General features: G+C 47.4%; 1 protein-coding gene and 1 long non-coding RNA gene across 2 annotated transcripts in view; one reads left to right on the forward strand and one right to left on the reverse strand.

The window, feature by feature from the left end:
* The first annotated feature begins 1,323 nt into the window (after nt 1-1,323).
* The window catches only part of LOC135314055 (uncharacterized), a 36,623-nt gene continuing 10,159 nt past the window's right edge, over nt 1,324-27,787 (forward strand). Inside the window, exon 1 of the long non-coding RNA XR_010373541.1 lies at nt 1,324-1,579. This is a non-coding gene — a long non-coding RNA (uncharacterized LOC135314055). The remainder of the gene's footprint in view (nt 1,580-27,787) is intronic.
* On the reverse strand, nt 15,754-16,425 carry DNAJB8 (DnaJ heat shock protein family (Hsp40) member B8). The gene has a single exon (XM_009509745.1). It carries the CDS (start codon nt 16,423-16,425, stop codon nt 15,754-15,756), a length of 672 nt encoding a protein of 223 aa, XP_009508040.1.

Consider the following 27,787-nt stretch of genomic DNA (forward strand, 5'->3'; position numbering starts at 1 on the left):
AACTTCCAAAAACATCTCTGAATTGTCCTCTGAAAGCCTTTCATCCTGAAAGGTACTAGGAAACCACACTGTTTGCTGGCATTGGCATGAGTCAGGGTGCTCAAAAGCTGCCCTTTGGGTGCCCAGGTCGTTCCTTTGAATCAAGGGGTTTTATCATAACAAAAACACACTTAGGGAGGGTTTCTCCAGACTGCTTTAGTACTTCGGGACTATTCTGCTTTGAAAAACTGGAAAGCCCCTGTTGCACTACCATAAACTAGTCATTAGAAAAATGAGATGGAAGAGGGGGATGGATACTATCTTACGTGTCTCCAGTCCCACTAAGGAGCATGCGTGAACTATGGCTTGCAGAAGGAAGATGTGCCCAGTGTTTTCCTACCCAGTTACCTCTCCTAACCAATCTTGCTTTAGGTGTGAGCAGGGTTTCACCTTTCCTGTGCTGTAAGAAGAGTGATTAAAAGCAAATGAGAGAAGGTGAGTCAACAGTGACTAAAGACCATGCATAAATTCCTAACAAATGGCTGGCATGGGAGATAAATAGAAGAAACATGAACTAGCCTGATTTTACTCTGAGCAACACTTTATCTTCACAGAGACGTCACCACTGTGTTATATCATTTCCTCTCCAGATATGGCCATGGAAGAGCAAGCCCTTCCCATAATGGGACGGCACAACCAATTGGGATATTTTTCATGGCTGCCTTGGGAGTGCTATCAACCATAACAGAGCAAAGACTCAGGGCAAGAGGTGTAAAGCAGGGAGAAGAGCTAATAAATTACCTTTGCAAGAGTGTGATCAAGCTAAGCCCACCAAAAAAAATGATAGGTGAGGTAAGAGTTTGTTCAGGAGCTGTGTCCTGCCTGAAGGGTATAACCAAGCAGTCAGGTAGATAGGAACAAACTTGCAACACTGGATTTTTTTTTTGAGGGCTTGTGTTATCCTTGATAAAAATCTTGTTGGTATTTGGGGCAAAATGGCTCTACTGGACATTTAGACTGGCTCTGCCTATGCTCTTCCATTACTTCTCTGCCAAAATCCTGGCTCTTTTTTATTCTTACTCCATATAAAATGCTCTGGCCTGGATACATCCCTCAAACTTTTAGGCATATTTTTTTGCAACACCTATGCAGAAGTGACTCTGCTCCTAGCGGGATTAAGCTCCTTCAGGGTCCCCCATCCCATGCTCTGCCAGCCCTGCATAAACTGCTGCTAAGCCCTGTTCCCTGCTAAGCCCCTGCTGTGTGGGTGCCCTTCTCTGCTGCTGGATCAGGCCCTGTGCAAAGTCCAAACATGTGCAGCCTGGACACAGCAGTGACGGTCACTGCAGGGCTGCACATATCTCTAGCCTTCCTTGTAAAAGTCTCCAGAATAGATGACTTATGCAGAAAGAGGATCAAATAAAATTTAAACTTCTAGAAGAAGCCCTGTTTATTTGATATTTTTGCTGGAGAAACACCCCCTTTACCCCCAGTTAATTCACACTGATTTTTAGAAAATAAGCTCTTTTGCAGGATCTTGCAAGATGGCAGGAGCCAAAGGACTGTGCAGAGCCTTGTGTTGCAGTTAGAGTTCAAAAAGGTGAGTTCCCCTGAGAGGGAAAGATTGGTTTTCTTGTTTAATGTCATCTGTTGTTTAAACTTAGGGATTTGAAGCGTTCATTTCACTTTTCTTTTTTTCTAAATATGTTTATCTTCATGTCTGAAATATTTTGTGAACTTTGCTTTTTCTGTCCCTGTGAAGGGTATCTTTTAGATAAGTTCTTGTTGCTTGTGTTTCCCATCTATAACTGCAGGGATGTAAGAGAAAGAATGGGCATTTTCATAAAGCAGTCATCTGACATGAAATTATGGTAAATGTATTTGCTCTGCCTGTTCCCTCTTTATATTGACTTTCCATTAATATCCTGGCATAAACATACATATGCATGTATATATTTATGCATTGCCATGACTGGCAACAGATAAAATAGGCTAATGGTACAGAATGTTGAGGGGTGGGGGCCAGTTCCAAACTCTTTAATGTGTTTTTCTAAACTTTTTGACCACCTAAGTGGGTATAAACAAGCACGTGACAACTATGTTCACTCAGAGCCAGATGAAGGATTTAAATTTCAGTTTTCAGATGACAAATGCTGCAATGAGTGATGCAAGTGATGAAAATTAGTTGCAGAAAATTAAAAAAATGTATCCAAAACCATTGCAGACTCTTTACTTGCTGTTTGCAGGGAGAAAGCAAAATTCATTAAATAAACAATTAGATCCAAATTATTTGTCCAGTTGCTGAAGGAGCTAACAGGGTGTCTGGACTTGTGTACTAGTTTGGTTACAGCTTTAATAATGAAGAGAGCAATGCAGAAAAGGTGGGGTTTTTTTTAGAAGGAAGCACAAGCAATTCCTGAGATGTTATATTCTTTTCTTGAAATTTCCAAACTGGCATTGCCAAAAATCAGGGCTGACGCACTCAGCAGAGAGTAAACAAGGCTGGTCAATGCAGCGGGGCAAGGAGTGCTGCAGCACAGCATTGGGTCCTCGCGCCTGCCATGCAAGGGTGTCGGGAGAGCTTCGCATGGTCCTCTCTGCTGCAATACAACCAAACTGCTTTGATCCTTTTCCACCATGAGGGGAAAGGGATGGCACAAAGTGCTTGGAGGGTTGTTGGTGCTGCCCCTTCAGGGATGGCCGTGGGGCTGCTGGTGCTGCTGGTGGTCTGCATGCACCAGCCTCACCACCTGTGTTGGTAAGAAAAGGCTAAAAGGCTTTTCCAGTCTAAAAATAAGCAGCTGGTGTCAGGAGTCTGCTCATGGGAGCATGTGTCTGATATGTAATTTGAACTTGATTGCAAGGGCCTTGTAACCTCTCCTGGAGCCACTGCTGCCATCCTGGAGCCAGCTCCTCTCTCCCCCAGGTGACTAGGCTGTTTGCAAAACTGGGCTCTGCTGTGCCCCGGACTTGGTCCAGGTATGCTCCAGCCTCCCACCCACCACCTGGGGAGTTATTGGGCAGAGATGGCTCATGGTGCATTATCCTGTTTTAACTCCTTTCCCACTGCTTTGCATTGAGCTACTGAAACCCATTTGTTTGGCAACTGCCAAAACTTGACACTAATGAGGATGAGCAAGGGAAGGGAGAGACCTGTTGTTTCCAAGGGTCAATCTTAACTGCAAAAACTTGATGTTTGCTGCAGACCCCTTTGGCAAAGCTGTTGGTGTCTCGGGATGCTGCTGTTATGAATGAGGCCAACTTGGAAATTAGTTTCTGGATCTTATCATCCTTGCTTGGAATAATTTGGATCTGCAGTGCTTGACCTGAAAATGACAAGGAGAAATTTTTCCTTGCATATTGCTTATGTGCACTGGATGGGACCTTTCCTGGTCCAGATTTTTAATCCAGACATATAGTTAGAAGAAAAGTGGTACTAATAGGGAGATGGGCCAATGAATTTTGGTGTTCATCCCATCACCAAAGTGCTGATGCACAAGTCAGACTGTAACCCTGCTCATGGGACTGGCTGAGAACGGTTTCCATGCAGCTCAGAGAAGCTATGTCCATCTTGGTCCCATTTTATAGCATGGAAATCAGAGTGGTTTTGGAATATGTAGTTGGAAAACCAGGTGCAGCATTGATCCAATTTCCATTTTGTCCAAATAACCAGATCTTAGAGAGGGGGACTCTAATGGAAACAGGTTTGGCAGGCAATGAGAAGAGGCCCAGTCAGACTTCTCCAGTACCAACAAACTCTCCTGGCCTTCTGTATAGTTCAGAACCATCTCTCCAACTCAGGGACCCCCTTGGCTATGGGATTTCTGTGTCACAAAGGCTGGCTCTGACAAACATTTTTAGAATCACCATCTGTCAGCTTTTCCTTCAGGGATCCCCATTTACAATAGCTTGTATCCAGGCCATGTGCAAATCCCACTGGGCTGAAACTTGGCCCTGCGCAAGGTTGGCCTGGATGCAATTAACAAACACAAAATTTATTCAATTTAGTTTGGCCAAAAATATAAGATTCTTTTGTTTGCAGATGCTGAAGTTTAGATGCCTTTCCAAACTTATCAAGGACAAGGGAACCACTTCGGAGAAAATAACAGCCGACCCCAAAGTCATCCTAGAATTCAAATTGAACTGGAAACCTATGCACCAAGTAGTTTGTGAAGCTTAGAAATGGAGTCCGTTTTTTCTGATTACTTTTATTTTCGCTGCTGTCTCTGAACTTCATTGTTCTAGCTGGGCTCTAGACAGAAACACTGAAACATCAGAAGAAGAAAATGAGCATTTGCAGCGTCTAGTGGGGCCCAGCAGGAAGTATCAGAAATCTCCTGGGAATTTTTCAGTTCCAGAGATTTGGAGAAATGTCTGACCCAAATCCCAGAGGTTGGAGAGTTAGGAGTGTCATAGGAGCGTGTCTAAATTGCTTTGGTCTGGTGATCTGGCTGGAAATCTTGTAAGAGCAAGATCTGCCTCTCTTGATTGTCCATCCAGGCTCTCCATTTTTTAGGTCTTATCTGCCAGACTCACGCATGATAACCCTTATGGTGCCTGATTTATCTGTCTCAGAAAGATGAAGAGCTGAATCAGTCCTGCATTCACATCTTTGTTTCCCAGTTCCCACAAAAGCACCAGACCACTTAATTTATTCCCACCCTCCATGCAGGTACTCCATGATTATAAAACAGAATTCATATCTAGGATGTGTGCTTTCCTCAAGCACTTTTAACCCCTATCTACTCCACTGACCCCTGGTCCAGGGAGGTTGCAATACTTCTACCTGAGCTGCGGGGTGGGATGAGGAGCTGAAGGAGAGGTCCTTTACACAAACCTAGCAGCAAGCAGGCCTGGGGCAAACAGCTAATACAGTGCAAGAAGGATCAGCATGGTGTTAAATACTTGCATATAAGCATCTCCCAGACTGCATTACTCTGAGAGGTAACACGGGAGCATTTTGCAAAGATTATTTTTATTAGTTAAAGGGAAGATGCCCCAGCCATCTCCAATGAAGCAAACACCCAGATGTGCTTGGGATGTTTGGCCACCCCTTCTCTGTACCTCCCAAACCTCCCTAATGTTAGAAGAGGGCAAGCAGATTGGGTGCGATAAACACGCCCAGAACACTCCACAGCAGCAAGGCCCATTGCTGTCAGAGTAGTTAGTATGCTGGGGCTGTGCGGTTCCTCTGCCATCTTCATTCACCTTAGAAATGTGGAGTTTGAATGGTTTATCTCTATTAATCACCAGCTCAAAAAGCTTTGTGCACCAAGGGCCGCAGATAATTAACTTCACTATACTGCTTGTCTTATCAGTATCAACCTCTTGTCCTCCTGTGAAATAGTTAAAACCATCAGCCCCTTTTTACTTTTCCATTTAACTCTAATGCTTTAACACTGATGTTCTAAATGGCCCTGCGATTCATACTTATTAGACAAACCTTTCTTTCTGCATCTCTTATATTTTTTGATAATTGGCCATGTACGTTTCTAAGGGGCTCAACAGCTTTTCATGCCACTATACTAATAATTAAAGGTTTCTCACAGCCTTTCAGATTTCTCTTTACCTTCTTTTCTTTGATAAGTATAATTTGCTGTTTAACTGGAGAGGGGGGGAGAAAAGTGGTAGTAACAATAGGCTGTCTGCATAGGAAAAGGTTTTGTTTAACAAAATTCTCTAATTTTAAACAAATTTTCATTGTTTCCCTATTTTTGTCCCTTGTCTTGCTGGAACTCCCCCTCCTTTCCACACTAAAACATTCTAACAGTCTAGTGAGAGGAAAGGGGGAGGCAGGATGCGGAAGCAAGACATGGTGGAAGCAGGATGATGATGGGGGCTCCGTTCTTCATGATGCTCCTTGGTTTAGCCCTTTGCTTTGCTAATGTCCCCATCCCTACCACTCATTTTCCCCTGGAGAGCTGACCTAGGACAAGTCCCTGCTCCACTGGGGATGGCAGCCCAATGTTGCACTGTCTGTCTATGCCAAGGTGGGGGTAGTGGATCCAAGGGAGGTTGCTTGTGCATCATTCATTCCTGCCCAGCAGCACTCTCCACTCACCGTGAGGAATGCCTGGGCACTGGGGCTGGGTGCTGCAGACTGGTCAGATGATGTCCCATGAGTGTCAGCCCTTTGTGCATTCTCTTACATTGTACATGCTAGAAACCCCTTTCCAGTGTGGCTCCCCACAGAAACCGTCCCCAATTGCCTCTGACACCAGCAGTCAGTGGTGTTGCCCCAGCTCCCTTTCGGGTCCTCTCGGCTCTCCCAGTGGGTGCTGTGGCTATTGCCTTGTGGCGCTGCCAATGGGGCATCCCTCACATGGTGCTGTTGGAGTTTCAGCCTTTCATGTCCATGCACCAGATTGTTTTTAAGGGCCCTTTCCTCCTAGAGTTTTTCCTAGTCTCATCCCTCTGCCACCTAACCCCATGTCCTATCCTCCGTGCTAGCAGGATGTAAATGTGGGTGCTTGTGCACCTGATGCTTACACTATCCAGAAGCATTTCTCCATTTTGTGCAGCTTTATCTTCTGCCTGTCTCCTCCACAAGCCCTCTCTGCAGCCCCTGTTCCAGAGAGCTTTCCCTCCTTCTCCCACTTGCATTACTTGAGTTTTTCTTTTTTTCTTTTTTCCCTCAGGTTCTCCAGTTCCCACATCAATGTCTTCTCTCTCCCATCCTTAGGTCTGTTCACTCTCAGCTGATCTCTTCCATCCTCCCTGTGCAGGGACCCTGTCAGGGGGGTGACACAGGTTGGGGCTATCCTTGGCCCAAGTGCTAGAGCCATCCCATATGGAGAACAGCCCAAAAGACTCCTCAGGGGCACCACCCTGCATCTGCAGAGGATAAAGAGGCTTTTAGATAACCTCTTAGACCTTCTTTCAGCCCCAGCCATGGGTGAGTTCCACCTTGCCAACAGAGGGAGGATCTTGGGTCTGAAGGAGCCCCATTACTGCCATGGCCATCTCTGCTTCCCTAGATCTTGCCTGGCTCAGGAGACGTGTTTTGGGGGTCTTGGAGGTAGTGGTATGGGGGGAGGATGGGATCTGGAGTACAGAAACTCTGCTGCTCTGACAGCCCATCTGGCTCCATTCATGTAGGTGAGGCCATTTGAGCTCAGAAGACCCAATGTCTTTGGTCTTAGCTAAAGCTACTCTGAAAAGTATTACTCAATAGCTCCCATTCTAATTTTTAAATTAATTAACTCCAACTGCCTATCTCTTCCCATGTACATAGATCCAGCTGACATTAATGGTCTTGTGGGACATACGCTAGCGTACACTCCTAAACCCTAGCTCCTGGAGCTGTGTGATGGGAGGCTCTTTAGCTTTCCTTCAAAAAAAAAGTTTATACAGTTGAGCAGAGAAGGATGGAAGTGTGACCTCAGTGCTCTGAATTTATTATACAGAGAAAAACACCCAACATTGTGTTTTAAGACTTGTGATTTTTACAGCACTTCTTGATGCAGGGAGGAAGTGGGAGCAAAGGGAAAATCTAAGTACTAGGTGCTAGCGGACCCCTTTGCTTAGCTCCCACTAGGACTGGGGAGGAGGGTGGGATGTCTCCCATATCTCCGTCAACTGCTGGGGGTTAATAGGGGCACTCAACACACACAAGCACACTCTAAGCAGGGTCAGGGGGCAGCCAGCACATTGTGACCTAAAATTTCACAGCTTTTAGTCATTTCATGTTAGGTGACCCCATTTCTCTTTGGCCAACTGCCTTGCCCGGTGCCCATGCCTGGGGTGCATGGTTCTGCAGGAGCCTGGTCAGTCCCCTCTGAGCACTGGGGACAGTCATGAACCCCTGCACAGTTGCACTCTTTGCCCTTATATTCCATATCCCAAACTGCTTTCCAGTATCACAAGGGGAAATAAAAAGCAACAGTGGCTGTTGAATTACTGGCCCCTGCCCCTTCTGCCATCTCAAACAGGACAGCTTGAAAATGGTCAGTTCCAGGTAATTTGTATTTTAACCCACCAGGTCCTGGTGCTGTGTTGCAGTATGACAAACCCTTTCAGCTCACCATGGGACCCTGGCAGCATCCAGGCTGCTGGATCACCAGCAACCCGACCCTGGTCATCCCCACATGTCACCGTCTGTCCCTTCCAGGGATTTATTTTCGGTAACTGTGATGTGAATAAAAGTAAGATCTTTTCCTTAGCTTAGACCAACATCCCTGGGAGTTCTCACTGATGCTTCAGTTTTCTCCCCTTCCTTTGAGATGAAGCTTTGAGGGCAATTCTCTTATCTCTGCTTGTTTTGTTTTGGTATCTTATGCAGCAGGGTGTCTCAAGGTCTCTCTCCTCTTTCCTCCTTTCCAGTTGTCTGTCTTCCTCCATCACTTTGTCACCCTCAGCTGCTTGTTAGTCTTTATGATTTCTTCCTCCTTCTCCCTAGTTGGTCAGTTTGTCATTTTTCCTCAGTAGTCTATGCTCCTTTCTCTCCTACTTCTTCTCTGTCTCTCTTTCTCCCTCGTACCTCTCTTTCGTTTTTCCCCCCTAGTGTCGGAACTTCTTTCTTTGATTCCCCCCCCTCCACCTCCCACCCTTTATAGTGCTGTTATCTGTGATTTTGGCAAAGAGCACATTTATTGGGGAGGAATATCCCCATGGCAACGCAGCAGATGGTGACTTTTGATTAGCTTGGCTTTTTTTTTTTTCCCCGACTGCCAAATCACAATCCGTCTTTGAAATTAAATCAGGCTGTGATAGCATCAGTTGTTCTGGAGAGGGGACGAGAGAGAAACAAGACTGAAGTATTACAGCAGGAGCCAGGATGTAATGCAAATTCGTGTTTTTTAACCCCAGCAATAAAAACCCCTGTTCATTCCGGGAGCAGGAGGAACCACGAGAGAGAAAAATAAAATAAAAAAATAAGACTTTTTTTTAAAAATGGTATCACCCCACATGGGCTTCTCATTCTGACCACGCTGGAGTGTATCTCTGTAACACCCATGTCACTTCTTGCCAAGTCACCTGGTGCTGCTGGGCCTCATTTTGCGGCTGTTTAAACACCATTGAGGGTTTTCCTCGTGTCATGGGTGATGGGAAGAGACCAGGTTCTTAGCTGAGCAATTCAAGCAACTATTTATTTAGAGGGGTGCAGTGTCCAAAGTGGGAAGAAAAGCATTAGCAAGCAGCAGAAGGAAGGAAAGAAAGCAGCTCCTGGAAGGCATTGGAAGGAGGTGAGAGGAATTCAGGGTAAAGTGGGGAAACAGAGAAGCTAGAAAGGGTATCAAGGGCATGGGAACGTGAGGAGCTGTCTGTAATGGCACCAGGGAGGTCTGAGTCTGGGGAGGGAAGGGCGCAAAGTTCTGCCAGCCACAAAGAGTGAGTTACAGGGCATAGCCCCATGGAAGATGGGAAAGCAGATACTGAAGTCAAACGGTAAAGAACTTTCTTGAATGGTTCAGAAGTGGGTGGTATTCAAGTCCAATGAGCTCCTTTGCCTGGTGCTTTTTTGGAGGGTGACCAAAGGTGAATGCAATTGAGTGCTAATCATAGCCAAAGATAAAGGAGGACTTGAAAATGAAAGCTGCAGAGAGGAGATGACTAATGACCCAGCAATTTCATGGGAACTGACGCGTTGTCTCAGGCTGCAAGTCTGCCGGACCGCTATCTCCAGTTACTAATGTTCTCCATACAGGAGTTTAGAAAGCGGTTGTCTGGTCTCTGCGCTGGCTCCTTCGGATGCAATGAGTTCAGCAGTTATGGCTAAAGGTAAATAAAAGGTCACATTCAGTCTTGGTGAGGTTCAGCTGAGAGGGTGGAGTCTCATCAGAAACAAAGTGCCTCAAGGATTAATATCCTTTCCTTTCTGGGGTTGTAGCATGCATATTTTCTGGTACTGTGGAGACCAAACACACATGAGCACTTGGTATGCTTCATAAGAGCCTTGAGATACTCGGACTCTGTCACTAGGCTCTCTTTTGCCTTTGCAAAGAGGTTTTAACTTTCAGTAACATAGCCCACAAAAGATGCTTCTCCTGGAGGTGTGATTTTAACATAGGGTTCAAACCTGCACCCTTCTGCAAAAATCTTTAAATATAGAGGGTTGTCCTGACCCTTACATTAAGAGAAATAATACAGAAGTTCCCGCTACACTTTCTGAAAAGCAGTCCATATTCTCTTGCTCTTTAGGAGCTATGGGTCACCACCATGTCTCTCCTACTGCTATTTTAGCCAAACCAGTGCTTTTTCCTGCTCTGCTCCAGGGGACTCTGCAAGGCTTCCTCAAGTTCTTCCAGGACAGATAAAATATTGCTGCAGATTGTTGTTGCTTCTGTTGGAGACCTCAGTCCAGGAGTGTTCTCTGTATGCCATGTGTTAGATCTGATGATCTTTGAAGAGAAGATAAGATTTGGGTGCAGGAGATAAGTCAGGTAGGGACACCACTGGAGCTTAATTGCCAAGAGATATCTCAAGGCCTGATTCTTTCCTGTGAGACATAGGTACAAGGGAGACCTCCAATCTACAGGGTTTCACATATTGGTGGAAAGCATCAGAGAAGTGTTTCATGAGCACAGTGAGATCTAAACCCCTGTTTGAATCTCAGATGGCTAGTTGGGGAGGTCTAACCTATGGTTCATTCTGCTTAGACGGTAATCCTAGTTTAGACAAGAATTTGTATCTGTTGGGTGCTGCTTCTCCCTGTTTTGGTCAGATTGCTGCTTGGATTCTTGCCCCAGGCTAGTTGCCAGTGTTTGTCTGTCCCCAAGTCTCTCTCTCTCCCTTGCTTGCATCTCCCCTTGCCCTGCACAAGTGCCTTGCAACCATGCTCTTCTCATCTCTCAAATGTAGCTCCCGGGGTCTGGTTGGCACCCAACACACCTTTCTGTAGGGACTGCATATCACATGCCTGCACAATTACTCTGCCCTCTGGTATCATTGTGCCCCAGCTGGTAACCTCTAAGAGGGTGTGGGAGCTGCCGATGGATGGAAGCCAGACCTGCCCTGTGTCCTGCCCCTGCAGCTCATCCCACTAGTACAGCATATGTTTCCCAAGCGGTCCCAGGACGGCAAGCATGGCATCCTCAGGGCTGCGATCCAGTCCGTAGAGCTGCACAAAACAAACCGGCTGTGACACCACGGCAGAGCGCTTGAGCCTCTCCGGCTTGACACCACATCGTTATATATTGATGCCATGACACCAACGCTCAAAATAGAATCAGGACAATTTGATTTCCTGCAGATCTCAGGATGGGGTCATAAAAACGGAGACTGTTCTGGAGAAATGGGATAGGGTGGAAATGTTTGTAGTGACATCACAGCCACTTCCATGCCAATGGCCTCCTACCGCTGCAAACATGTGATTGTGATTTTGCTGCACGCTCCATCAGAAAAGAGCCAGGCTGGCCGGGGAGGGAGAGGGAGGGAGGAGAAGGGACGGAAATATTCTGGTTTTGTATCTCAGTTCAAATATCTGACAAAAGCCTCACAGCCCAGGGTGCTGAGTGATCAGGAGTGGGTCCATGGAGTGGAAACTGCTGCCAGATCAGTGGAGCTCAGGGGTTTGAGGCAACCTCACTGCAGGCTCAATAAGGACCTTTGATTTTATGGTGGAGGATCCCGGTCTGCATTGGGTGCTTTATTGAGAGTTGAGTGGTCTCATTGTACTCACTCTTCCTTACTGGTCCTGTTTACTTCTAAAGTCACTTTTCTTTACAAGAAAAACCTACAGCCCTGAAAGATGGTTGCTAAAGCCACTGTGTGGCTGCTGTCTTTTAGAGGTTCCCATTACAGAGAGGAACAGACATCAGTGTTGGAGTTTCACCCACAAAGCTGGGAGCGGGGGGAGGGATTTAAGTTCCTGGAGGTAGAGAAGGAAAGAAGGGAGAAAAGAGAGGAAAGAAACAATTCACCCCAGAAAACAAAACTAGTTTGAGTCTGAGAAGGTTGAAGGAGGAAATCTCATATCGGTTGCCCCACAAAAGGCACTGACGGCTGCAAAGCCCATCTTGGTAGCAAGGTCCTTCCCAAGAAATGGCCTGCAGAAATCAGCCCTGGCTGTGTCCAGCACATGCAACCTTGGGGGCTGCAGAGGGGAGCAGTAGCTGCGAAGGGGGCAGGGGAGCAAAGGGATCCAGCTAATGCACCCATCTATCAGATTAGGCTGTCAAAAAACCAAACCACTTCCATCACTGTCCAAGGAGACACTCTCAATCCCTGCTTAAATGGATGGCAGTCCTGTTGTTGCCACTCCAGGGAGAGGGGCCACTGCCACCACAGTGTGCAGCAGGCTGCTTGTTTAAAATCCTATTAGGCAGAGACTAACAGTTGCAAAGAGAAAGCAGGTATCCCCTAGTGGGGATTTAAAGATGTTTAGACATAATTGGATTTTCCAAGCAGATGTCATTATTGTTAAACAGTTGCCCACTTGATATGTTCAAGTTGTTGGCTGTAATTGCTAAAATTAGCAGGTCTGCATAGAGCAAAGGTCAGTCAGTTAATATTGTGATTTAGTATTTTATGAAGTAATTCCAAATGCTTTTATGTATGTTTTTGTTTTTGCAGCCTAAGCCCACATTAAAGTAGTTGTGGGGCCTGCTAATAAAATAATGACTCAGCCTCTCCATGCAGGCTGCCGGCCGGGCTTGGCGGCAGCGCTCAAGCCGCCTTCACTCCCTGCTCTTCCTGGTGCTGCAGGCCAGCCGGGGCCATGCGCTTGGGTTTGGTGCTGCAGTCAAACCAGGGCTTCGAACTGCCCCCCAATGTGATGGGTTAAAGTAGAGCTGGTGTTCGAAATGAGCCCATCATGTCCGGCAGTGGCTGAAAGGATGAGGGGCTGGGTTTCCATTGGCAGCTGAGCAAAAGGCTCTGCCACTGGTACCTGCGGTGGATTGACTGCACATGTAAGTGCATGCAAGTGCCTTCGGCCATAAGCACACCTGAAAGACACACCACTGACCAGGCAAAGTCCCAAAATACAGCTTTTTAGAGGGAGGATGCATTTCTGGAAGAGGAACAGAGAACTGGAACTGGGCAAGGCAAAGGCTCCAGGCTTGTGCTGTGGCTGCACATCTGGTGCTGCCTCCTCCGGTGCTGAAGCTGCTAAATGGCATGAGAAAAAGCCTTAAAAACTTCCTTGAAGGTGTTAGTGTTTTGCTGGCAGGCTCAGTGTTAGTCTGTTCCCATGTCCTGGGACAGGCAAGGGTTTTCTTCCGAGGCAAGGTTTGCTGGGTTTCATTTATCTTTCTCTGTAACAGAGATGCAACCTGTTTCCATGGGTGGTTTGGGCACACCTGGCAGATTTCTTGCCATTGCAGGCATGCGGGACTTTTCTAATGCAGTCTGACCTGCTCTCTTACCTTTTTTTTTAAACTCAGCTCTTTTGCTCACAGAAAGTGCTGTGAGGTGTTTTGTGGCCTGCAGTGCACAGGGAGGTGTGGAAGAGGATCTGCAGGTCCTCCTGGACTGGACACTTACTGGGTGAGCTGGGTCCCTTCCCAATCCATGTTCCTGGGTTCCTAACAGCAGGTTTTGGTACATGCAGCTGCCAGAGCTGCCCCAGGAGCTCTCTGCTGCTACAAGTGGCAACGGAAACACTCTGACCCAAGGATGGGAAAAGGAAGTGCTTGCTTTTAGATGTTACCTTACATACTGATATAAGGCAGGGAATTGCTGACCCAAGGCAGGACAGGTATAAGATGTGCATAGATCAGCATGTCTTTGTCTCAGATCAAGAAATATTGATGTGCATACATAAAAATATCCTGTTAGAGATGAGATGGAAGCAAATTTTTAGCCCTAGCAAGCTGAAAAGTTTGAGGAGATGGGAATTTAACTCTGGTCCAGACTTCAAAACATGTTATTTTGATTAAAGACCAAAATGTAGAGTTTGGGGTTTTTTTGTTTGTTTGTTTGTTGTTTGGGGTTTTTTGGGTGGTGTGTTTGTTTGTTTGTTCTGTTGGTTTTGGTTTTGGTTTTTTTACACCTTGGACTTCCTCTGAAGTAGCTTAAGATAAATCCAGCAAGACATCTCATATGAACGTGGTATCCGCAAAGAGAATATCGGTAGAAATACTTACTTGTGTTTGTTCTGACCAAAATAGTCTTTCTGTACCAAGCCCCTTAAATCTTTGCAGTCCTTAGACTCCCAATGCCTGCAGGACTGCTGGTGGCTCCCAAACTGTGGAGTATTAGCAGATGCAGTTTGTCTCTGTATCAAGCTTTCTCCTGTTCCCATCACTGCTGGCCTCCCTCTGTGAACCCAGCATGTGTTTAGACTTCTACTTGCCTCCCAGTGCTATGTCTTTTTCTTACTGGGAGAGGGACTCACAGGGACTTAGCAGCCCTTAACATAACAAACACAGTTTTGGTCTGTTTTTCCAAGTTGTGCATGGCGTCAGTTGCTAAGGAAGGTGATTTAAGCTACATTTTCCTTTTCAAAAGTAAAAGGTTTTGATTAAGGGGTGGCAGTATTCTGGCTGATTTAACTTACTGCTTAATGTTTGTAGTCATTTACTAATATCACTACCTCACAGTCTCCTTCAAAGTATGGGAGTCTGTTATTCCCATTTTACAGCAGAGGAAACAGATGCAAAGACCTGCCCAAATGCAGGCAGCAATTGCAATCTGGATTAGAGTGAAAATGTCCTTGAACGCTAGTTCCAGTCTCCAGGGAGACATCAGTGGGTAGGACAAGCTGGGAAACTCAAGGGGATGTAGCGTGGGACCAAAAATAAGAGTCATGTAAGATTTTAAATGCCTAAGGTGATCTGGCCAAGCAAGAAACAAGGCTCAGCCATTCATGTCAGCACAGGGGAGGGTGGAAACGTGGGGAGTGCGTTCTTTAGCTCAGTGGAGGACGAAAGCAGCATGCTGCCGGACTGCACATGAAATGCATTGTGAACTGGCTCTTGCAGCTGTGAGCAAGACAATAAGGATGGTAAAGTACCATCTAAGTCCCCACATCAACTTTGCACAAAGAGGGAGCTAAACTCAGCCCCCTGGAATCTATTTGCTCATGGTTTGAATTTAGCTCTTTTTCTTTGAACGACTCCAGGCAGAAAGGGACTATAGGTTGTCCCAGTCCAAGAGCCAAATTCACCTTCTCCCTGCCCACTTTCAGCCCCTGAGATACACAGTGCTTCCATCAAGGTCTCTGGTCATAATTTGCGGGGCATTCTCAAGAAAGACCCCATTTTCTTCTACAGTTTGAGGAATGACTTTTTCTTCCTTCCTTTGGTTTTTCCTATGCCAGTCCCTCTCCTCTAGGCTCTGCAGGCCCCACTGAACTTCCCCCACCTTCTTACCTGTGTACAAAAATTTTTTTCAATTAATATGTGTCTACTCATAGACCAAAGGTAGAATGTTCTTCACTCAGCGTCAGGGCTGTGTATGAGGGTCACAAAAGTCTTTATTCTTCCAGCTAGTAGACTTCAAGATTGGCATTTCAAGGAGTGGGAAGATGACCTACAGCTTGTCATAGAGCTCTTTTACCTGTCCATCAACCAACCAGCCTGTCTCCTCTTGCTGTATTAATCAACTTGGTCTCTTTGGCAAACTGGCATGGTTGCTTTCACATATATCTACTATACCAATTTACTGAATGAGCACCATCTATCACCTTACACAGAGCTAGTAGAGTCCCACTCCGTAGTTCAGCATCACTCCACATCTTTACCTGTGAAGTATTTGTCCCCAGCCATTGAGAAGTCTGCATCGGTTGTGTCATGAACTCAGCGTTTATTAATACTGCTTGTAGTAGATCCCATCCATTGAGCAATGAGAGCACATCCCACAGCTTGCACTTAATGCTTGTGCTGGGGGGCATTATAATTTCCGGTGGTCTCTCCTGTTTATTTTCACAGACCTCAGCTGGCCATCTTCTTCCACTTCTGTTATCTCCTGCCCGTTCTCGATGATTTTCCGGGTGGTGATCCTCTTGCCATTGATCACTTCAGTAGTGGTTAACACTGATCTGACACTGTGTGGCCCAGCTGTGTCCCCACCAAAAGAGGATGTGGACTGCTCACTGGGGCTGAATGAATTCCATGGCATAAATGACTCCATAAAATCAGAAAACAGGCTGGAGCTTCTTCCTCTTCCACTTGTCCTGTGCCAGTTTTCACCATTGTTTCTGATGTTGTCAAAGGTGTCCCAAAAAACATGTTCAAAGGGATCCATCCCTCCAAAGACTCCCCTAAAGACCTCAAGGTCATGGAATAAGTAAGGACAATCAAAGGAGCTGTTATGACCCCCTGTGGCACTTCTTCCTCTGTGGGATCTGCTCTCCTTAACAGACCTGTCATAGAGTGATCGTTTCTGAGGGTCGGACAAAACCGCATATGCTGCAGTGACTGCTTTGAATTTCTTTTCAGCTTCCTCCTTGTTGTTGGGATTCTTATCAGGATGCCATCTGAGTGCCAGTTTGTGGTAGGATTTCTTAACATCATCCTGTGAGGCACTTTTTTGCAGTCCAAGGACTTTGTAATAATCCGCCATCTCAAAGGAAAGGTGGGGCTGTTTGGAAGTTGCCTGGTACCTCTCTCTCACCAAGAATGTGAAGCCCAGGGATGACCAGCATGCAGAGACTCCTGGACACCTAATGCTGCTGCAGTTCTCAGGGGTGGGTAGATGCTCAGTTCATCCCTCGATCTGCTTTGTCCTTTTGCATCAAGAGTCCACACAGTGCTGCTTGACGGTATCCTTTCTTTTTAAGCCTGTTCTTCAAAAATTGTGAGATTGTGATCTCAGAGGGCGGTCAGCCAATCATTGCTCTGTTGACCTGACTTCATTCTAGGATGGAACTGGTTGTCACCGGCCTTATATTTTTAAACATAGACCATACATGTGCCATTGTAGTTGCCTGATGTATCTGTGATGTCACAGCTGTGACGTATGACTTTGTCAGATGTTATTTTTTTTGCCTGTACCTGCCCAAAGGTGGAATTCTCAGATACTCAGTGTGGTTTTGTGTGCAGTCCAGGGAAGTGTGGTGTAATGAGTCCATATTACCCCTATGGGGCACGTTATCCTATAGCAGCAGCTATAGGAAAGCTGTTTGCAGTTTGGCAAGAGTGTTGATAAATTGGAGAAGGCTCAGGGAAGAGCCATAAAATGTGATTAAGGGTTTGGAAAATATGCTCTGGAGTGAGATACTCAGGGAAAGCATCTTGGTATTAAAAGAAAGTTCAATGCCAGCTTCATCATAGTCTGTAAGAACCTGCATGGAAACAGAAATTCAATGGTATGGGGATCTTCAGGCTCGTGGACAAAGCAGTTGGAAGGTGTCATTAGCCAAATTTAAACTCAAAATACATTGCACATCTTTCATTATGAAGGTGATTAATCATTGGAACCTCCTCATGTGGCTGTTTTTAAACCCAGTGTGGGCCCTTTTCCTAAAATCATGATTAGATGACCGTCATGATCTCTTCTGAATTTATAGCCAACTCTAACACTTCCAGAAGAGCTTAGCTCTCATGTTGGTACCAAAATGAGTGAAGTCATTAACAACCTTAGCCTCTTTTCTACATGCTTTTTTGGACATCCGTCCCAAGGTGTATGCATGTGTTAACAGGGATGTCCCATGAACTCAACATAGGCAAGTTCAGCCTGAGGAGCTGAACTTTGATGATCCAGTCTGGGATTAGGTTATCCTGCATGTTTATGTTCCCTGGATTTGCCATTCCTGTGGGAAATGCAATATCCTCTCAGGGAACTGCATGAAGGAGATCTCCAAGGAAGTGCCAGTAATGAGAACTCATCTGTCTGTAACACAGTGTCGTAAACACCTACTAATGGCAGCATGTGTTGCAGATCACTGCCCTCGTTTCCATTATCCCACACTTTGGGAAGGAGTCAAGAGCCGGCCAGACGAAAGACCATATGTGCAGCGTATGAGCTGGCTGCTGTCCTAACATACATTGTACGTGTGGGGCCATGAAGCCAAGGGACAGCCATGTCAGCCTGTAGAAAGCAATGTGACAGAGGAAGGAAGAGAGGCGATTGAGCTGATGTGTGTTGGGGAAGGGCTTTGTTTTGCTGGTTTTCTCACTGGTCAGTAATGGGACAGTAGTACGGAGATACTTGTCATATTCTGGTGGCAAAAGTTGCTGTAACGCAGCTCAGTGCTGGTCTGGAGGCTGGAGCTGAAGGAATTGTAAGGCAATGAAGGAGCTCATGGTCCCATGGGCTCACCTCAGGGAGATTTTGGCTTTTGCCTCCTTTCGCACAGAGGAGGTCTTTACTTACAGGGTGGTTGTGCCACATGAATGTTTTTTCAAGCTGCTGCTTCCCATTTGAACTCAGAGGGCTCTTTGCATTCCCAAAGTATTCTTCCACACTGAGGGTAGAGCCAAGGCTTCATGGCTTGCACACACTGTGGTGCTTTGCTTGAAATCTTCACCAAGGGGACTCATTTATCTGAGTAGTGGTTTGGTTTTTTTTTTATGGTTGTCCATTGGACTTGAGGGTGACCCAAGCTTATCACCCACAAGCCACTGAAAGGTGCCAACAGCTCCTAGCCACTGCCAGTGTGGTTCATTTACAGATGCTTGGCAGAAATTTCAAGAGCAATTGCTGTTCCTACTCTCTGTTATCTAGAAGGGAAAATGGGACATCAGAGAAGCTGTAGGAGGGTCCCAGACCAGTTATCTTCTGTAGGGAGCAGGGCTGTGCATGGAAGGAAGGAGGTGACTGTACCTTGGGCTGTGTCTTTGCAAAGTGTCTCCTCCTGTACTTGCTTTTGATGAGAGCCCATCTCAGACTGGCTGGCGCACTGGATTATCTGCCTTGGATTTAGTGCATCCTACCCATCTGAAAAGTAGGGAGTGGTTTTCTCCTGTCATCCCCAAATGGGCGACGCTCACTGCCTGTCTGTCTGCTGCCTGCAGCAGGCGTCAGAGATTAGCAGCCATTCAAGAGAGACCACTGCTGTGAGCCAAAAGGGTTTGCAAGGAAAAAAGAAAGGGTTGAGGAGAGGCAGGGAGAATGGGAAATGAGAGACATGCACACATGAAGTAACTAGACCCAAACTAGCCTGGCAGCCCCATCCCTGGAAACCAAGGCTTTGAAATGAGAAATGTTTTTCGTATCTTAAATCTCAAGTACAAACAATAAAAACCAGCCCAGACTGTGTTCTTTGAAGAGAAAGTACGAGTGACCTGAACAGTGGTTATCAGCAGCGTCATTAAGATAAACCCTTAACATGATTTAAAGCATCCGAAACTGAAGGCAGCACTTTCAGATACTAACAAAATGGTCTGACATTGGGGATGAAAATCAATAGTAATCTGATATCACTAAAAATACTCAAAAGTGTCCCATGGCTGATGGAGGTGAGATTAGTGTAAATATTTGTATTCTAATCAGTGGCACGCGAGGGCTGGAGGCGGCCTTTCTGTCTATTTAATTAATGGAGTGGCTTTTTAAAAGGATCCTAATCATATGTGATTGTATCTGCTTATCAACATTTTTGCTAATTAGATGATATGGAGGCAGTCACTCTGCTAATTCCCTCATCCAAACAGCATATCCTGCACAGATAAAGTACAGTCTCTTTTTAATAAGAAACAATCATGAGACAGACTAACCTTAATGGTGCTTATTATCCGAGGATCTTTGGGATTTTCTCTTCTACCCACCCCCTTCTTCCTTTTCCTTCATTTGCTGCTTCAGTATGCCAGATGGATGCGGATGCAGTGGTCCCTGTCCCCCCCACTCCCCTGCTCCAGGCACTGCCATGTCCAGCCTGCTCTTCCCTCACAGCCAGGCGTAGGTCTGCAAGGGCAGGGGTTGTCAGCCTGGACAGGATAGGAAGCAAAACACAAGACACCAAGCAGCAAAACGCCCCAAGCTTTTGGTCACCCAGACCACAGGTGACCCCAAACTTGCAGCCCCAATCCCTGACATTGCTTTTGTCACCCCAGTGCACCCTGGTCCAGAAAGGATTGAGTGTCTCTGAGTTGTGAAAACTTTTTTCTGTTATTATTACTGTTATTATTAGATTGGATATTCTGAAAATTTTCTTCACTGAAAGGGTTATCAAGCACTGGAACAGGGTCCCCAGGGAAGTGGTTGGGTTGCCATCCCAGGAGGTATTTAAAAGACATGTAGATGTGGTGCTCAGGGACATGGGTTAGTGCTAGGTTAACGATTGGACTCAGTGATCTTAAAGGTATTTTCCAACCTAAATTATTATTGTTGTTGTTGTCATTGTTATTATTATTATGTTATCTTCTGTTTTCAAAGGGTCTGAGGGCAGAGAGGGTCTACACAAGTGGTTTCTCACCAGCCCCATTGATCCTGTGACAAGGCTGGGGTCCTTTTATCTAAACCAACATGAGTGGGAGACATTTGTTCCAAGTCCTTTGATTATCCAAACAAACATGAGTTGCAGTTCACCCCGCCAGTCAAACTGACATTGGATGCCTCCCCCTGGGGCAGACCCACTGGAGGGGTTGCTGCACTCATTACCGCTCAAGCCATGTTCCCCAGGAGCATAGCTGGGGATGGGTGTGTTAGGTTGACCTCCTATGGGGGGACCAGACAGACCTGGCTGTCTTCAGAAGATGGATAAAAAATAAATAGAAAATTTGCCCCAAAGAATGTCTCCTCACCTCTCGAAATATAAGGGCAATGTCTTGATAAGGAGAACCTGTCCTAAACAGGTGTAGCTACCACCCCAAGAGAGTCTGGGGGGACTAGAGGAGAGAGGGGGTAGGTGCGTTGTGGTTTGGAAGGTCAGGAGTTTGCCTGCTGTTTTTGCAGCTGTGAATGTTGAGCAGAAAAGGCTTAAATGACATGGATTCCCACCTCCATGGGCAGAAGGCAGGGTCGGTGTGTCCTGTGCACTTGTATGTCAGGCTCAGCACGGAGGTCTGCTGAGGGATGGGAAATGGGGAAGATCTGGAGAGTGCTGGCTGGGAGGGACCCCCAAAGGCTGGAGGCAGAGCTGAAGGAGGATCCAGAGAGCTGGGTCTGTAATGGGCTTTTCTGAGCCTCAGGCTGGGGCTTGAGACTGAACCAAGGTTCAGGCAAGAAGACACCCAGCTTCTGGGTGGTAGCAAGAGGCAGGAACCTCACAAAACCACACTTCTTGGAGGTATGAAGCCAAAGAGAAGGCCTGGCCCTGCTTATTGGAGCCAAGGGCGGAGGGGCAACATTTTTTGGTTTTTTTGTTAGATCATGCCCCATGCTCAGGGCAAGGCCTTGCTCTGGTCTTGGAAATCCCAAACAGTGCTGTAACTTGTCTTCATGGACTGTGACCCCAGCAGAATTCAGAGCACTTTGGTTTCATTGCCTGTATGTACCTTGTATCATCTGCACTATCCTCATCCAAGCATGGCTACACCGAGGTTGTACTTAGCAACATGGTTGGCTGGTCCTTCTATTTCTGCTCTTCACCATGGTCCCTGACCCTCCTTCCTCTCCATGCTATGTGCAGGAATAAATTCAATATTGTCCTCTTTGCCAGAGTGTTTTCCCTTTGCCAGTTCCAAGACTGAGGTCTGCAACTTGAAAAGGGGAGGGACTTCTGGGCCAAGGACTGCATTGCAAGCCGTTGAGTCCTGGGGCTTAATGAGGCCCTGCTTATCAGCAGAGCATGCTTATCTGGAGCCCGCTGACAGTGTACCTGCTCCAGCCCCATCGTGAGCGAACATGTTTTACCACCCCATTGCAGGGAGTACACGCGGTTAGGCAGCACGGCTCAGCTGATGTGTGGTAACTCGTGAAGCCGCAGCAACTTTATCACTTCACAACATCCATACATAGCCACAGCCGTGAATCTTCTCAGGGGAAGAAAGGATGATGAGTTACTGTCCTGGGATTTTCTCTCTGTCTCCAGTCAGTGGGAAGTGGTATGCAGAACATTCATTTAATAAACCAGAGGGGAAAAGCTGTAGATCAGCTTCTCATTATTTCAGTGCTGGCTCATGCCATTGCTTGGGTTTGTGCCTGACAGTTCAGTGTGTTATTTGAGGCCACTCAAGCATTCTGCAGAAATGATGCCACCCTCTTCTGAAAGCGTGGGGTTCATCCAAGTGGGGAGGGCCTGCCTCCTTTGCTAGGTTTGTCAGTGCCAATTCCATCTCAATTTTCGGTCTCAGTTTGCAAAGGAGGTGCACACTTTGGAGACCATTTCCTGTTGAGAGCCACCACTCCAGCAGGAAACCTCCTGGAGATGGTTCTTCTGATGTGGACCTCTGAAGTAAAGCAACTCTAGGTGAGTAAAAACACACTAGTGGGGTTGGTTTGCAAGGGGTGGAGAGTCCTAAGTGGTAGAAAACGTAGGTGAGGGTCCTGGCGATGTGCACATAGACCTGAAGACCCCTGACTAAAAGAAGCAGACCCTTTCTCTAGAAGGTAGGATGGATTATAAGGGACCACTGTAAGTGTTTGTCCTCCAGTATTTGTCAGTGTGTTATACCTATGTCCAAGAAGGGGCTCTGGGTAATCAAGGTAGCAGGTGGGGGACTGATTGGTTACTGATGACTTGACTGGGAGCAGGGAACTGGAGAAAAGGCTCCACATTGAAGCCATCAAGAAACATGATCTGGTCCTGCCTATGGGCACCTCGTACATGGGCCTGCCAGGAATAGTGAAACTTCCACACTGCCTCAGCAAAGGTTTAGTCCAAGTTTATTGCTGAGATTAAGACTGGAGAATGTAAATTTTAAATTTGGTGACTTAAGAGCTCATAAATTCAGTACACAGTCTCATTCCAGAGAGCTTGTGAGCAGTGCAGCCACACTGCCTTGGGCTCACATGTTGCCCTTGCTCCCATTGCTCAAACCCACGCTCTCCGAAGAACCCTTCTGCCCTGTGTCCCAAGACGGTCTGTGTGCACACACATGCTTGGAAATGCACGTACATACTGACCAGGGAGGCCATTCATTCTGTGCACACTGGGGTTCTGCTGCTTAGGTACAGGCGTTGACCATCTGCCACTGCTTCAGCCCAGAAACCAGTGGTAGTGCTGAAGCAGCATTTGCCCCTATCTGACTGCAGTGAGGGGACAAACAGAGGTCTTGAAGATGATGTTGCATCCCCTGGGAGATGGGACAGTCCCCCCTAGCTGCAAAGCAATTTGCATTTACCTGAGGTCCAAGTGTCTTTGCTTGGTGCCTGCAAAGGGGCTTTATGGTCTTACTGGTGTTCTTGTGTGTGGACAGCATGAACTGCCTGAGTGAAATGGTCACACACATGGAGTCAGTCAAAGCAGCATTGCCTTTGAGCTGTGGTAGAGACTGCCACAGTGGGAATGATGATGATTTCAACCAGTGCACAGGTCCCTCCCCCAGTTTTCCACTTATCCAACTTGTGTCCCTCACCAGGGAGCTGGGTGACCCCTATGAGCAGAGGGCTGAGGAGTACTTAATGTGCCGGGTTGTTTCTGGGTGAGTTGTGATAAGGTTTCTCAACTGGATCATGGCTGTCACTGGGTTTGATCAGGACAAAGTTCCTTAAATAAATTGCTTAGGTGTAAGCACCTTTGGCATTATGTGGTTTTCCCCCTTTTCCTAGAAAGATGGAGAGCTGGAAACCAGCCTGCTTCAAGGATTGGTCCAGCCCATGTCAAGGATGTAGCATTTGGTATGCAAGCCCTAACTGGAGCCAAGATGGGGATGCAGCAGCCAGTGCCAACCTGCCATCCTGCCAGGAGCAGAGCTTATGACCACTGTCTGAGCAAGGAGAGCTGGGGACAAATCCTGGGCAGGCACCAGAAGATGCCATGGTATGCCTTTGTCCTCAGTCCAGTGGACCAAGCACCCAGTGTGCAGTAAGTGTGGAGGGGGTGGGTTTGGTAGGTGGTTGCTGCAGACCTCCTGGCTCCCTGTCCTTGCACAAGCGCGTAGGGGTCAGTGCTCGGGGCAGGTTGTGCTTTGGCTGGCTCAGGGTAAGCCCCAGCCTGCTTTTCAGAAAGCAGAGCCCTGCGGTCCCCTGTGCACTGGCCCAACTACAATGGCACGTGTGAGACAGCACTGAGCGCTCCTTTGGGTGCTGGCGTTCGCTTTCAGGGTCCGGCATGGGGAGCCAACAGCAGTGCTTGCAAAAATGCATGCTGGCCTCTCAGCAAAGCTGAGTCCTTGAGCTGCTGTCACGTTTTTCTGGAGAAAGTGAGTCAGGCTTCCCAGGTGTCATTGCTCAAGGTTTTCTCTCTCCCAGGATCCAAGCCTGGGGAAGGCAGTTTCATCAGCATTTTGTCTCGGAGGCGGCCACGCGGCACCAGTCCCTTGGGGCAGCGTAGGTGCTCAGGGTTGCATTGGGTACAGCTGGCAGTTGCTCATTTTGCAGACCCTCTTTTTCTGAATGACCAACAGGGAAGGAGGAGGTTATACTTTTTAAAATAATTTTTAATCACTATAAAAACTGCACTTCTGCTGTTTTTCATTTCAGTCAGACTTGTAGTAAATATGGCATTGATGCCATGAAAACGTGTGCGGCTGTAGGGCTGAGTGTGCAGGGTTACAGCAGACTGCCTCTGTGCGTGGCTGGGCAGACAAGGCTCGTGGTGTGTGCCCAGAGGCAGTGGTCCTGCAGAGTCCTAGGCAGAGTGAGGAACACGATGCATGTATTGGCCAAACCATGCTGTGTTTTCCTATCCTGGCTGAAGTCTGTTTGGCAGTGTTTCGGTATGACAGGACCATCTTCCCTTGCTTCCCCCCACCCAGACCCTCAAGAACTTTGCAAATTCACCCAAAATGTTTGCCATTCCTCAGCACCCCGTTTGTGTGACCCACCTTAACTGCCCTTTCCCTGGACTCGGCTCTGAACAAGGAGCAGAGATAACATTTAACAGGCAAGAGTAGATAAAAAGGAGATAAAGGAATGGGGGGGGGGGGGGGGGAAGGGAGGGAAAGGAGGGAGGGGAGGAGGAATGCAGAGGTATGTGGCTGCATGTTGTACTGTGTTTATGCATAAACAGGCATGCTTATCAATATCCAGATGTAAGCATGTGTGCAGGGTAATATCTCCTGAAACAATAGGCACTGCTCGACTCGGGGAGAGCTGCTGGAGCCTCCCTGTCAGATGCTGCTGTGTTATCAGGTTGCAGCAGGCTTTCCCATCTAATCGGGGATCTGAGCCCCGTGAGCTGCACCTGGGGCTTTCAAAGCCTCTCTTCCAGCCTTCAGCCCACTTTGCCTCCCTGAGGAGGCAGGGCAAGAGGGGACAAAAGGGGCCAAGCGTCTCCAGAGGTGATACCTGGTGTGTCTGGCCACCCGGCTTCACACCTTGGTGGGGATGTGGGAGCTGGTGTTGCCACCGTGTTTCAGTGGGGACAGCAGCAGGGTGACCCCGAGGACCCCATCAGCCCTTGCCAGGAGGAGAGAGCCTGGCCAGAGCTGCAGCACAGCACAGTACCCACTCTGTTCAGTGTGGGGCAGATAATGCCAGGTGGGCCAAAATAACCATTTTGCCCCCATCCCCTGTGCTGCAGTGCTGGCAGCTGGGGGACTTTTCTCCTTTATTTTCTTCTGTTGTTTTTAAGGAAGGCTTCAAGAGCAAGAAAAGCTTACAAAATCTTCTTCCCCCCATCATTCCCTAGCACCAAAACGCAATGACCACTAATCTTGCGTGGCTCATAACTGCAAATAGCTCTGGAACTAATTAATTTGACAGTGCGGCGGCTGCCTGCCTTTTTCACCAAAATCAATTAAGGAAATGCATGTTTCCCCTTCTCCTCCCTACCCTCCCCGCACTGCTTTGCAGCAAGGCAGAGGGGAGAAGGGGCAGCAAGGACCAGGCGCTGCTTTCCCAGGGCTCCCGTGGGTTCAGGGTGGTGGGGAGCTGAGCGCGGGAGCAAAGTGAAGGGATTAACAAGGTGGAGGGAGAGACGCTGCTGCTTCTCCACAACAGGAGCGGGGATGCTCCCCGGGGACGGGTGGCGGTGGGAAAGCTTGATTGCCATACGCAGCCACGCCGCGCCGTGCCCCTCCCTCCCTGCATCCCGGCTCCCTGAAGACCCCCGTGAATTGTCATTCCTTGCCGGTGCAGGGAGGGAATCGGCCATCAGGCTCTCAGAGCATTTTTGATTTGCATGGCTAATGAGTCCCTCCAGAAGGGGCTGCAAGGGAGAGGCAGGTGGGAATTTCGGCACTGCTTGGTTGCCAACCCAGGGCAGAGGTGTTTGTTAAAAAGGAGTCAGCGAGGAATTTAGGGAAACAAATTTTGCATTTTGCGGGAGGCTGTGGTAGGAATTGGAGTGGTGTCTCATGCAATTTTTGAGTCTCCTGGCCTTGGAGGTTTAAAAGCACAGCCAGGGAGTGAAGGCAGGGAGCATGCTGGAGCGGGCTGCAGCTCTCTTCTGCCCTGGGCTGGGTGCAGGGCGGGAGGGTCTGAGCTGTGGGGTCTATCAGCATTACACTGTTTCCCAAAAAATCCAGCAAGAACAGGACCCCTGGAAAAATATCACCCTTCTACACTTCTTCTTCTGGATACACATCCAAGCCAAAATGAGAGGCAGGTCTGGGGGAAATGGGTTGAGTGCTGGCAGGGCTTTGTGAGCATGCCGCTCCTCAGAAACGCGCTTTTGTGGAATGGGAGACAACCGCCCCCAGGATATGGTGAGACACCTGGCCAAGCTGGGTAAAACCTCCTGAGCATTATTTCTGTAAATGCCTCCATTTGGTCCATATCACCTCCTCCAATCTCTATTGAAATGCCCTTCTATTAATAAATAACTCCATTCTCCATTACCCCATCTCCACAGCTCACGTTGAAGTAACTGGGAATTTGGTTTTGGTTTTTATAGACATTAGAAATAGATTTTATCTTTATTAAGGACTCTTTCTCCACTTCCCCAACCTTTGCTCCATTGCACTGAGCACAACAGCGGCTGGAGTGGAGGAAGCAGGTCCGTGGGCTGAGTTTAGCATAGGGAGAGGAAGGAGAACTCCTCCCTGGCTTTGGCCAGGGCAGAGGGGGTTTAAAAGGGCCACGTTCCTCCCTGTGCGTTGGTGACCTATGAGTATATCTTCATAGCATGGTGTAAAGCACTGGAGAAAACAATGGAGAAATTGTCAATGAAGAATACTTAACAAATGGTGTATTTGAAAGATTTCGTTCTCAAGGGTTTGTTTGTTTTTACTTTGGTGGGGTAGATATCTGGCTTGGGAAATACCTGTAAGGAAACCTCCCTGAATACAGTCATGATGCTGAGCCACTGCATGATTTTGAGGAAGATTTTCTTTTTTTAAACTGTGGGTTGCAAACATTCCCTGGAAAATATTTGAGTTTTGAAGTGCATTGGTTGGTCGTGATTGGGCAGGAAAGTCACAGGGCAGCATTTTTATCCCTGGGTTGGTCGGCAGCACGGTTTCTGGCAGGGAAATCGGTGCATGTAAATTAGAATTGTGGTTTCCATGAATACTATCATATATGGATTGGAAGCTGATTTTCCAAGCATAGTTGTGCCAGGAAAACTTGTGCTCTCACATAACCCCAGGCAGAAAACACAAGTGACACAAACATGGTGAGGGTGATTTCATTTACAACTGTGACTGTTTAAGAAGTATTTCTAAAATTTGCCTTCCCTGCTGTTCCTCCCCTGTGCCCCTTTCCTCCTCCCCTTCTAGCTATGCTGGAGTGAGCTAGGAGGTTTGGTATCTAGCCTTACGCAGCGGCTGGTGCTCGGCTGGTGGGGATATGCTCCATGGCCAGCGTGCACCTGGGCGCAGGTAAGGCTCTGGCAGGGTGGGGACTGGATTCCTTCCCGGCCCCTCTCAGCAAACAGCTCCTGCCCCGGAGCCCTGCGTTCCTCTGCCCTTATCTCCCTGCACAAGGCAAAGCTATAAATGTTATTGGCCATGAAGTTATTCATCCCCTTCAAAGTTACGCATATGCAAAACAGGCTCTCCTG

The sequence above is a fragment of the Phalacrocorax carbo genome, chromosome 6, assembly GCF_963921805.1.
Source record: "Phalacrocorax carbo chromosome 6, bPhaCar2.1, whole genome shotgun sequence".
Taxonomy (NCBI): domain Eukaryota; kingdom Metazoa; phylum Chordata; class Aves; order Suliformes; family Phalacrocoracidae; genus Phalacrocorax; species Phalacrocorax carbo.

Bases quoted from the DNA above. Each gene is read 5' to 3' on its own strand.
- DNAJB8 (XM_009509745.1), bottom strand. From the start codon at position 16,425: ATGGCGGATTATTACAAAGTCCTTGGACTGCAAAAAAGTGCCTCACAG.